At 45.0% G+C, this 13,083-nt stretch overlaps 1 protein-coding gene across 5 annotated transcripts in view; it reads right to left on the bottom strand.

Annotated features, from left to right (window-relative positions):
• Positions 1 to 980: 980 nt before the first annotated feature.
• Positions 981 to 13,083, bottom strand: part of vti1a (vesicle transport through interaction with t-SNAREs 1A) — a 122,455-nt gene continuing 110,352 nt past the window's right edge. For 4 of the 5 annotated variants that reach the window (XM_047608250.1, XM_047608252.1, XM_047608249.1 and 1 more), the window contains one exon: positions 981 to 5,493. In XM_047608250.1, the coding sequence (XP_047464206.1) occupies positions 5,400 to 5,493 (94 nt within the window). In that variant the 3' untranslated portion in view covers positions 981 to 5,399. The remainder of the gene's footprint in view (positions 5,494 to 13,083) is intronic. The other variant, XR_007114395.1, reaches the window with a different exon arrangement.

Consider the following 13,083-nt stretch of genomic DNA (forward strand, 5'->3'; position numbering starts at 1 on the left):
TAAAAACCCAGTAGAAAGTAATGCTTTGCATCAATATGACCGGAATACACACACTGAGAACAGACAACTCATGTGCTGCATACTGTGAGCTGTAGATATGTATAGCCTGTATAAAAACAGGCTGCACCTCAGCACCATCAATGTAAGGGTCAACACACTAGTCGGTGTAGGAACATGACTGCGAACAGATTCATTCTGCAGTCGATCACGGGACAAAAGTGGGCAAGGTACAAAACCTCATCAAATTGTATTTTTTTTCAAACTTGTTTATTTATGATTATTTACTTTTCTAGTTTGATGACGAGCTACAACATCACTAATTAGCAAGTGCTCGTTTGAGGACATTGGGATTTCATTGTTTGTAATTCTGTCTTTGCACAGCTATGTTCAGATAGTTTTATATTTACACAGGGTGACTAAACAGCAAAATAATCCCTGTGTCCACATATGAGGACATCAATCCTTTTTTAAAAAGTACTTCCTGTTCAAAGATGATGCTTGGTTGTTGTACTTTTTAGGTCCTACTAATCCTAGGAAACTTAGACCGGGGGTCTTCAACGTTTTTCAGGACAAGTATGGACCCCCTACCCCTATATGTTTTTTTTTTTTTTTATTTCAATCTAAGCCTCCTGTACACAGAAGGCCCCGCCCCCATTGCTGTTGAGTCAGCATGTAATATGCAGCCTTTTGATTGGCTCAGCAGTGATAGGGGCGGAGCCTACTCTGTACATGAGGCTTAGATTGACAGATCTAGTGTGGAACGATGGGTGTAGTGCTGACTGAAAGACGTCTTCTGTCTCCATTTATCCCTTTACTGAAATATGTCGGATTTAAAGAAATTTTAGAAGATAGAAGATTTTGTGACCTGTTGAAGACCAAGGTCTTACAGAAATTAAAAATGCATCCAAACAATGTGAAGTCTAAGACACGTACCCCACCGAGAGCTTGTTGTTGAAGTTATGACACTGCATCTTAGTTGATGAGATTCAGAACTGCTTTAATCACAGATGTTAAACAACACAAACACATACAGAAGATCACAGAAGTCATCTTTACGCATTGGGAGCAGCTTAGAGTCTGACTGGTCGAAATGAAGGGGAAGAACCGATAAAAATCTGGACCTGAACAAAAGCATTTGTGCGTACGAACGATTAAACGTCGTCTCTTTTGCCAAAAGCAGCGGCCGAGCAGATCGGGACACAACCAACGAGCACATCCATGTATGTACTGCCCGGGGAGGTGGGGAGGTGGTGGGGGGGCCTCCGTCGCCTCCTCCCATAATGGGGGCCATTGTCATTTCATTGTGAGCACAAACACCAATAAAATGTCTGACTGACGGGGCGAAAGAAAAGACGGATGGTGAAGAGAAAGAAAGCCATTCTGCCGGGATGGGTGGCGTGTACAAATGGAGAACATGGCTCCTCGTCTAAGCGCCGCACACTAGAGCGAGTCTTTATATGGGCGCAAACGCCATACGTGCAGCAGTGTGTGCGTGTGTGTGTGTGTGTGTGTGTGTGTGTGCGGGAATCAAACAGAAGAATATTCATTGTAGTTCTCAAACGGTGCCATTGTGCGTCCGCGTGTCTTTTAATATACTATGTGTGTACGTGTGCATCATGGCCGCTCCTGAAGATGAAGCCTCCCCCGTTGTGATCCCACCACTGGCGCTGTTTATCCCGTTTAAGGCCCGCCCCCACGCCGGGGGGACAGGCAGCTCAAACGACGCTTGTCACAATCCCCTTGTCGTCCTAAATGGCTGACAAACATCAGGCCTTTTTTTTTTTTCTCGTGCAGAGGTTCCGTCACGAGGAACCTTCCTTCTTTCACAACTTTCATGTGAAGCTCGTCGAGAGAGCGTCCGCCGAGCCCGGCCTTCCCAGCTTGATGCAAAGATGGTGGCGTTATAAGAGATGATCCCCCCCCCCTGGAAAAATAAATCCCGCTGATAAAATAAAGAGAAACCGAACCCACCGCCGTGTGATCACTGATCACGAGCCGCTATCAAGCGAGGGTGGCGCCGCCCGAGATGCTGGAGCTCTCGCAGGACGACCAGCCCGAGGACGTGCGCGGAAAACGAACGCGGACGCCCAAAGACGGGAGGAGGGGGGAGCTTCTAAAATCACTTTTCAGACATCAAATAATTAACTGCTCCCCCTGCGCCCCCCCCACCTCCACCACCACCACGTTTCTCTCCTGGTGTCTGTATGGAAGACGCCGCTCCAGTCACTTAAGGAGGGTTAACACCCGTCTAAATTAAATATTAAAAGGTGTCTGTACCTGCTGCTATTGTTGCCCCTTGGAATAAGATATAACCTATTTTTGACAAGTTTTCATCCTGAGCCTGCCGCGGCGAGACGCTTGTCGAAAGCCAAATCAGCGAACGGAAGGGGATGGAGGGAGCGGCGGCTGTGGTGGAGGAGGAGGAGGAGGAGGAGGAGGAGGAAGAGTGGGTGTGTGTGTGGGGGGCTCTGATGAATAATCTAGTTCATATTCCAATGACACCCGTCGCTCAGAGGGAGAGAAAGAAAAGGATGGAGAAGGGCAGGTGGAGAAGGGGACGGACAGAGGAGGGGAAGATAAAAGCTTGGGGGAAAAGTAAGGGATGAGTAAAGGAGGAAAAAAAGGAGGAATATATATATATATATATATATGTATGTATGAAAAGAAAGGAGAAGGGAGGAGAGATGATAGCCAACGTCTGTCAAGGTATCACATGACGGTGCTCCCGTTTAAATAATAAAACAGAACGGGGGGGCTCCAAACAAATCGTTATCTCCCCTCCTCTGTACATCCTGCCTTCCACCTCCTCCTCCGCCCCTCCCTCCTTTACCTCCCTACCTCCCGCCCCACACCCCGCTTTAAAAAAAAAAAAAAAAAAAACTTGTTTTAATGCCATTTCTTAATGAACATAATAGCTCGGCGCTAATAATGAAAAGAAAATAAAAACATCTAAAAACGCGGAGGGGCCCCCGAGTTGTCGCCGGCGCTCAATTATTTCCTTGTCAAGTGGGTCTGTTTTTAATGAGGCCCTGTGGGACTGACGTCTGTCAGTCAGCCCTGACTTTTTGACACCATTACAACTTCAAATAGAAGCCGCCGCCACGCTGCCTTCCACCGCTCGCTCGCTAGCTACCGCTCCGCTCATCTGACAGGCTGGAGGGGGGGGGAGGGAGGGAGGGGAGGAGGGGGGAGAAAAGGTGGCAGGAGAGATGGGAGGGAAGGAGGGAGAAGGAGAACACATCAGCACGTAGGTAGGTAGGCTGCACGAGCAACCACACACACACACAGTGTGCGTGACGGAGTAAAAAAAAAAAAAAACACAATCACCGAGGGTCATTACCAGATGAGGTTTGTCAAACTGCCAGGGATTTCTTTCACCCCCCCCCGTCCCACCTCCTCCCCACCGGGCTTCCTTGTTCACTTCCTTCCTTCCAGCATTTTTTTTTTTCACCATTCCCTGACTTTAATGATAAGTCTTGGTGGGTCGTCCCCGCGTGGGACGGTGCGAGGCGCACTATTTTGTCGACCATTAATTTGGGGGGCTTTGAAGCAGACGACGCATGGAGCCGCCACGGCGGCGGCGGCTGGTGAGGGCCTGCGAGACGGTGGCCGAGAGGGGAGGGGGGTCGGGCCATGGGGGGAGGACCCCTCTCCCCCCTTCCTCCTCCTCCCTCCTCCTCCTCCTCCTCCTCCCCCCGTGCTCCTTCATCTTAGAAAATGAGGACTGCGGCCCTGAAACGGAATAGCAAATGTCCTCGCCGCGACGACCAGCGAGAGACGCGGCGCGATGCTCCTCCGTGTGCACGGGGCTTCCAGAGATATTACCTTCACAGAGACCGTCAAATGTGCTCTTAGATTTAAATGGAGCCCCCCCCCCCCCACCCCACACCCTCCTCCCACTCCCCCCTCAAAGAATGGCTTCCCCCTGTAGGATTAAACAGCGGTAAACTTATTATTATTATTATTATTTTTTTTGTCTTCAAACACCATCGTCAGTCAGCGTTCAGGTAAACACAGAGAGGAGGGCGGTGTCACCTCTCGCCGCCCCCCCCCCCCCCCCCCCACCACCTCCCATCCCAAAAAAAAGAAAGAAAGAAAGAACAGAACAAAAAGACTTAAGTTCTAAAACAAGTTTGGAACCATTTATAGAAGAACAGAAACAAAACAAAAATCTTTATATAAGACGCCAAAGTAAAAACTAGAAATCCACACACTGGTCCCGTCGTGCGTCTCACAAAATCAAGGTGGACAGAAAACATTCGTTAATTCAGAAAAGAAAAAAAACTTCATAAAATACAACAGCTCTAGCACAGAAACCTTAACTGGATATAAATAAATAGTAACTGAATCATTCGTAGGGTTAAATGTGATGTAAATGTTAATACATAAAGTGTGTCGCCTGCTATATTTCCATGAGACTGAGGGGGGGGGGGTGTAATTGGCTCAAATGTGGATGTTAAAGATGTCAGAAGAAACTTGTCTTCGTTTTCTAATCAAAATCTGTTAAAGAGGATCACTTTTGTTTGATGCTTTTCAAACTCACTTTTGAAATCTCTCCGCAGCACAAAAGTTTCACCTTGAATAAAGGAGCGGAAGTTGAACCGACCTCAACCTTTTTTTTTTTTTTAATTTTTTTTTTATTTCATGTGCATCCTTTCTTTTCAAGCCAGCGCCACTTGTCTATTTTGGGCTCTGCCGAGTCTTTTTTTTTTTTTTTTCTTTGTAAAGCAGGGACGTGCACAGCATACATAACTCATCTGAAGGCACTGTCCTCCGTGCTGCGTGGGGGCTACATGAAGAAGAAGAGCTGAATCATTTAGTGTGTGTGTGTGTGTGTGTGTGTGTGTGTGTGCGCGTCCATCGACGGCATCGGCGACCTGGGACCGGGGGCTCGTGCATGCACACGTGCAAACATGCGTGCGTGCATGCGTACGCAGAACGGCTCTCACGTTCTGAAGCGTGGAAAGAAGAGTTTGGATAAAACGACCAGGATGTGTTCACCTGGGGGTCACGACACGAAAAAAAAAATATGAACCGTCCTAAAAACACCTCGTGGCCCCCGTATCCCCCCCCCCCTCCTCTCCCTCGTCTCTGGAGCTGAGAGAAAGAAAGAGCCTGACAGAGAGAAAGAAAAAGAAAAAAGAAACTAAAAGAGTGAAAGAAAAAAAGAGCAAACACTAAAAAGGAGAAATGGAAAAGGAAAAAAAAAAAAAGCTCCCTGTCAGGCTTTGGAAACAGTGATTCATGGGGACCATTTGTCCTAATTACAGCAGAACAACGCTTTTGTCGCTATTAATCACACGGGTGTGTGTTTGTATTTGTGTCAGGGGAGGATGGAGTGTGTGTGTGTGTGTGTGTCATATATATATGTGTGTGTGTGTGTGTGTGTACGGGGGAGATCAGTGGCCTCGCAGATTGAAATAGATGGCCAGGATGATGGTGAGAATGATGATGGCTCCGAGGATGAAGATCAGGACGCGATTCTGGATGATCCTGCAGAGAGAAGAGAAGAAGGAAGGAAAGAAAGAAAGAAAAGAGGAAAAGAGATCAGACAAGGGTCACAGAAGTCACATTGTGTCAATAGAGCGAAGTAACAGAGTCACATGTTTATGTGCGACCTAAATGACCGGCCATCAACTGGAGCCTTATCATGTTTAATAGTTACCATGAGGAATTTATTGCTAGACAGTCACTGTAAAACTTCAATTTATATTTATATTCCCTGACAACTATGCAGACTCTGTAAAAAAATAAAATAAAATGTCCCACTAATGTGTGTACACGTATGAACGTATAAAACACAGCAATAAACAAGCATGACACAAACACACACACACACACACGCGCGCGCACACACACTCTCAGCAGACGGGCTCTAAAACTTTATTTGCACAATAAAGTGGAAAAAGTGGCTCAGGAGTTTCCTGGAGGTAATAAAAATGGCTGAATTACTGATGGAATTCGCCATAAAACGACTTTCGCACATTTTGGATTTTCCCCACTGTGACCGGAGTAAACTTGACAACACAACACTAGGGAGAAAGAAAAAAAAAAAGGAGGTGTGCGCAGATCACTGCATCTGGAAAGTGAGCAACTTATCTTGCGTGTCCGCCGCCGTCCCCCCCCCCCCACTTAAAAAGAAAAAAAAAATCTCTAGAGTTCGCCACACACACACACACACACACACACACAAACAGAAAACCCTCCGTTGGTCCTGACAAATGAGAGAATTATCACATTTGCTGACATGTGGAGGAGTGGAGGAGGAGGAGGCGCAGTGTCCACTTCTCTAAGCAGGAGATGAATAGCCCATGCTGTGGCCATTTATCACTGGGGAGGGCGGGGTGGTGTGGAGTCGGGGGGGTGGGGGGGGGCAGGTTGGGGTCTGGCCGGTTGCTCAGTCACCCCGCTACCCTCTAAAGTCCCAAATCTGAGTCGACACGCCGGCCGAGCTCCCGGCCTCCTCCTCCTCCTCCTCCTCCTGTCCACTAACACTCCTCGCGGCCTTTGCGGATACAACACGGTGCATCTCTGCTTCGACGCGCAAAAGAACAAACGAAAAAGCAACAACGCGCTCCTCTTCACCCGCCGCCGCCGTACGTGACACGCGGCGGGAAACTCTTCTAAACTTCCTCCTCGGGTAATAAGACGCTTCCCTGACACGCGGCAAACGCCACAGAGCTCGTTACAACTACTGTTTGTAAGTGGCGCCGCCTCATAAGCAGACAGGTTCATCCTTGAATACACGCATACGTTACCAGCGCCGTGTCACATTGTTTATAGTGAAGCACGTCGTCGAAGACGTGAGTGCACGGGGTTTGCACGGCGGTAAAAGTAAAAGTATGAAAAAAAAAGCGGGTTCGCCACGTGCGTCTGCCGCAGCCGGAGCTGTTGGAGATGCTCCGGCGTTGGCGCGCGCGACTCCTGGGAGGGAGATCCCAGCGAAACGCTAATCAGAGCGCGCTTAGCAAGGCCGCGTCTCCCCCCATTAATTGACATTCATTATTTACAATGATTATTTATCCCAGCCAAATACCCGGAGGAGGCGCGGGATGGAAAGAGAGAAAGACTGAGAGAGAGAGACAGAGAGAGAGTGTGTGTGTGTGCATTTGATCGTGTTGGAGGAAGTTCGCTTTGTGTTTGTTAATTTTTCAGCTCAGGCAACGAGGGATCGGGGGGGAGGAAGGGGGGAGGAGAGGTGGTGGGGGGGTTGTTTTAGTCTCATGGATGAGGAGCTGGTAGCAAACAGTTGAAAGCAGCAAAGGATGCGACGATGCTGTGATTTGGGAACTTCTTTCCCGTCTAAAGTTTGGACATTTAAACGGAGGATGTGCACCGATCAGGCATAACATTATGACAAGCGTAGGAATCACTAGTAGGTTTTTGTGTGTCTGCATCCTGCTGGACACGTCACTGCTATGGCGTCTGGTCTAGGTGTAGGCTACATGTCTAAGTAACATCCACACTAAATAAATACCAGGTACAAAAGTTTCCCAGTAGAACATTAAACTGTCATAAGATGAAGACGTCAGTGGTTTTAATGTTGTGGCTGATCGGTGTACATGGACGTATATGTTGACTCAACCATAAGCTGGTATATATTTTTATCACATATATGTCAAATATGTGCAAACTAATGATGAAACCTGAAAAAAAGTAACATTTCTATATTAAACAGCACCTAACTTAGAATTATTTTTACAAATCAAAATCAGGATTTTAGACATTTTGCCAGGTCTTAAAGTTTCCCAGCAGAACACTGAACTGTCACAAGATGGTTTTAAATGTTATTAACTTCTCCTGTCAGTGGTTTTAATGTTGTGGCTGATCGGTTTACACAAACACAGCAGTGCCCGGTCAAAAACCTAAAGCCGACGAGGCGACCGATTTCAAATTCCATTTGACTTCGTTCTTAGCGCGCGCTCAACGTTCGTAGCCGAGGCTCAATCGAAAAGTGTTAACGTGGAGGTGAAAACGTCCAGGAAAGTTTGTGAATTAATGGTCAGCTACGACCAGAGGACACACAAACACAGACACACAAACACAGGCCGAGCCAGACAGACTGAGAGGAGTTAGTCATAATTCACCTGACTAATGTTGAAATCTGTTTAAAAGATTCTCAGTCTGTCCCACTGGCGCAGAGGCCGATGGATGTTAAAGTTTCTTTTACGTTAAACACAAGGTGGAAAAAATATTAATAGTATCAGAATCACAATAAGATAGAATTTAACATTTAAAGGATTTTTTTTTGGTTTAGTTTAGTTGGCCGGTGAAACCAGTGCAACAGAGCAAACCCCCTCTATTAGAAGCTCACGAGTCAATAGAGCAAAAAGTTAAAATTCCTGGACAACAGGAGTGGCTAAAAGAAAAACCCACCCTGCAAGTATACAACACTCACCCCCCAAAAAAATTGGGAGGTAGGAGAGTGAAGAACATGGTTTTCCTCTGCTGTATGGTTGATCCCGTCCTGACACGTGGCCAGACAGAACAGAACTTATCAAACCGGATCCATCCTCCAGTTTTGACACTTGACATCGAGGTTGGGAGGAGGGTGGAGGAGGGGGAGGAAGGGGGGGGGGGGAGTTGAGTGAGGAGTGTGTGTGTGTGTGTAGGGATGCACACTCCTCCTCCACAGTCTGAGAAGGGTTAGCTTTGCCCCGCTCCCTGGCTAAAAGTATTTTCCTCTGCGTCTAAGCAGCTGTAAATACAACAGCCAACAACAGCTCATAGTAGCTTCCATCCTATTGGCTCCTGATGGTCCTTCATCGTGCACAGCCAGTCAGATGAGACTTTACTAGACACAAATATACAGCACTGATGTAAGAGCAGTGTTGAGCAAGTTACTTCAAAAACGTAGTGCGTTACTTATTATCTGTCTGTGCAATTTCAAAGTAATTAGTTGCTTTATAATATCACTGTTTCAAGTTACTTTCACCAAAAATAACTGGAAATACTGATCTTATTGCATCAGTGTAGCTCATACAACAGCACAGTATAATGGAGCAGTTATGGCTCAATACATGTTGTGAGACTGTCAATTTAGGTGCATTCATATTGAAATCAATATGACTAGAGGCTCCTACTGTTTGGTGTAACACCTAAAGAAACACTTAAATAACTTGTGCTATTTCACGAGGTACAAAGATCTTTTGGTTTCAAAGTGAACTGAACTGTAATTTTCTTCGTCTCCTTGTCTCTGACCAACTGAAAATAAAATAATGAGCATATGTCCATATCTTCTGCCCAATCAGCTGTTCTCTAGCGCTAACAGGAAGTTAACATTTGCTCTTATTTTTTGTCTCCTCTGCTAATCTCCAGTTTGTGTAAAAACACACAACCGGGGTTCTTACACATTTGAAATTTCAAAATACCAATTTACATTTGAGTAAACAGTTGTGTGTCATGTAAATAACTTTGTTCGTTTTCATTATTCTGTATATATATATATACGCGGTTATGTCAGATTAAAGCTAGGTAATGTAGCTCATACAAATGCAATATTATTTAATGAGTAAATGAGCCTCACTGGCATTAAATTAAATAAACATCAAATAAGTATTGAAATGCTTTTGTGTAGAATCGCTCGCTCACGAGGTTTGAACATTGTGTGGTCACCACCCGTCTGTGGAAGCAGAAGTTAAACTGGACGATACCTGGGCCTTGAGATGAGTGGAGGTAGATAACAGCAGAGGGCATTCAACGTGTCAAAAAGTTTTTATTTTGGGTGGGTAACCCACTGTGTGTTCTCACAAAAACATTTTATCTGTGCTGTAAAGCGCCTTCAAAAAACAGATTTTAGACGTTCCTAATTTTAGGTTTTAGTAACAGTCTTGACTAAAAACATGAATATTTTTCATGCACTAGTTTTTATTTTCCATACTTTCCATCCAGACCTGGAAATTTATAAAAATCTAAATCCATACTGGGTTTAAAATCCATTATAACGCACGTCACTGACACTCTGCTGGTTGGAAAAATTCCTTCTTGTGCAATAAGTCACGTTCACGTTCTCGTCATATACTCGCAGATATTTCTTACATATTTATTGGACTCTAGACTCAACATGTGCAATAATTTCCCACTGTACAATACTCCCATAAGGAACACATGTTCTCCTGTACGTATTTATATATATATATATATATATATATTTACATTGATATGTATATTCGTATTGTGTACATTGCTCTTTGTTCTGAACATTGGAGCTGCTGTAACGATAAGTAACTTCCTCTTGGGATCAATTAAGTAATTATGATTCTAAATCTGATTTGCACCGAGTAAAACATTATAATTATTTTCAAAAAGTAATGCATTACAGTAATGGCATTACTTTTATAACGCGTTACTCCCAACACTGGTATTTATATACTGTGTATATATATGTATATATATATATATATATATATATATATAATATATATATATATATATATATATATATAATATATGTATATATATATATATATATATATATATATATATATATATATATATAGAGAGAGAGAGAGAGAGAGAGTAGGAGACAGAGTTGAAATGATGAGCGAGTAGAGAATGGGGGGGGGCTGGAAGTGGACAATAAAGCGGCTGAAAGTGAGAAACAAGAGAGAAAAGAGTGGAAGGAGAAATGGAGAAGGTGGAGAGTGAAAGATAGACGGAGAGAGAAAGGAAGGCAGAGAGAGAGAGAGAGGTCCGTTTACCCGGGGAGGCAAAGCTGGAGGAGAGAGGCTCCTCGGAGACAGATGAAAATAATGAGGACTTTTCTGTCAGGAAAGATTTACAAAATCGTACCAGTGTTATTAAAATTTAAAATCTTCCATTTTTTTTTCTCTTCCTCTCCCTTCCCACCCTCCTCTTCCTCCCTCCCTCCCTCCCTCCGTCCTTCTCTCTTCCTTTCCCTGTGTTTTTTTTTTTTCTCCTTCCCTCCTCTTCCAGCAGCACAGCCTTATTACCAGCTCTAATGAGCACCGGGATACACCTCAGCTCTGTGTGTGTGTGTGTGCGTGTCTGTGTGTGTGCGTGTGTGTGTGTGTGTGTGTGTGTGTGCGTGTGCGCGCGTTGGGGTCCAAGTCCCTCATGGTGCCGGCTCCATCAGCACCCCAGATTCCCCAGTTTCTTAAATGACACACACACACACACACACACACAAAAAACACACAAAACACACAGACACATGCAACGGACGGACGGATAACACCCCCCCGACCCCCAAAACAAAAACAGTCTACATGAGACAGACATAAGCAGATAGGCCCAGCCCACCTGAAAACAACACACACACACACACACACACACACACACACACTAAAAGCAAGCTTAGCTGCAGAGTTGCATCTCTCAGGCCCTCCCCTATCCCTCCTCTTTCCACTACTAGACCAATAAAATAAAAATCAATGGCTGTCTGAGCCATTCTGGCTCTCCTCCTCCCAAACCCTGGGAATATGCAGTATGGGAGAGGAGGAGGAGGAGGAGGAGGAGGAGGAGGGGAGAGGGGGAGGGAGGGAAGGATCAATGTGTTCACAAATAGTTTGAGTGATGGACACGGAGGTGGAACGCTGGTGGGGGTAAGTCCTAAATAATGCCTCGGCGCGTTATTACGAACTAATACCAATAAATGTTTCATCGCGGAAGCGCACGTGCGCGCACACACGGAAGCGAAAAAGAAAAGAAAACCCCGGTTTTAGAAACGGTTCAATCGAGAGAGAACAAAACGAACCAGGACGGTCGTCAGAGGCCGGATCAGGTTCACGTCGGCGCGAGGAGATAAAGGCTTGACCTGTTTGTTGGAGGGATCTGATCCCAACACGTTCGTACGCTCACGCTCCTGGCCCCCGAAGGGACGTTCAAGATAAACGGTGTTTTAAAAAAAAAAAACGCACACATTCACACACACAGCTGGAGCGGGTCTTTAATTGGAATGTGTTTGCTGTAATTACTTGAAGAGGACCCTAACATCATGTAATTCCCCAAAGAAAAACAACGTTTAAGAAGTCGCCCAAACCTCACAGGCTCACAGCAAACAAACATAAAAAAAAAAAGGATCCATGTCCTTTCATAAGATCTACTTCTCATAAAGTTCTCTAAATTGCACAATGGGACTGGGCGGTATATTTTTTCACGCATAATCACGTGTTCGCAACATTTTCTATTGGTTGAGAGAGGAATTAATGCAGCAGGTTGACTGAGGATGGACTATTTTACTGTGATGATGAGTAAATATTGTAGAATAATCCAACACTAGTAGTAAAACAGGTTTGCGTGGCCCCGTGTTAGCACTAAGTACTGATGTAGAAACGTGGACATTCACCGATCAGAGATAAAAAAATAAATAAATTAATTAAATTAAATGTTATCAAGTTGAAACGAATAAATGTTTCATTTATTTTGTCATATTTATTCATATTTAGACACATTTAAACAGCTTTGTCTCAACAGTAGCACAACCGGTTACCGTAATAGCTGTAGTCTGCGCGCAGCAATTTTTTTTTTCCTCATTCATAAAAACCTAAAACAAGGGACACGTTCAGGGACAGCTATAGAAGGTCATCCAAAACCGGGCTGTCTGGTCGGCACCGCGCTTCATTTCCATTTCCACCACGCCTTTCAGTGACGCAGTCGCACCGTGCGTGTTTAGAAGCGCTACATTGAAAATCGTCCGACGAAATACACCAGTATATTAAAAATTCACATCATAATGTAAAAAAAATACCGGTACAAACCGGCATACCCCCCAGTCCTATTGCACAATCATAGAAAATGCTTCAAAACAACCTTATATTTGTATTTAATTTGTCTTTAAATTTCTAAAACCTAAAGTCAACATCGAATCCCTCGGAGAGTCTCAGACCTTTTTCTGACCTGCACCGACGGACAGATGGACAGGTTTTTTATTTGGAAGACTTGGATGGAGCAAGATACTACGTGTCAGCCTGATTCTCTTTCTGTCTCCCACTTTATTCCCCCTCTGTCCACCAACTAGATGCAGGAGAACAGCACCGGGGCCCTACAAGTTCATCCATTTTTTATTTGGCGGCTAACAACCCCGGCCAGCAGCAGCAGCAGCAGCAGCAGCGGCAGCAGCAG

Source organism: Mugil cephalus, chromosome 16 (genome assembly GCF_022458985.1).
Source record: "Mugil cephalus isolate CIBA_MC_2020 chromosome 16, CIBA_Mcephalus_1.1, whole genome shotgun sequence".
NCBI classification, from domain to species: domain Eukaryota; kingdom Metazoa; phylum Chordata; class Actinopteri; order Mugiliformes; family Mugilidae; genus Mugil; species Mugil cephalus.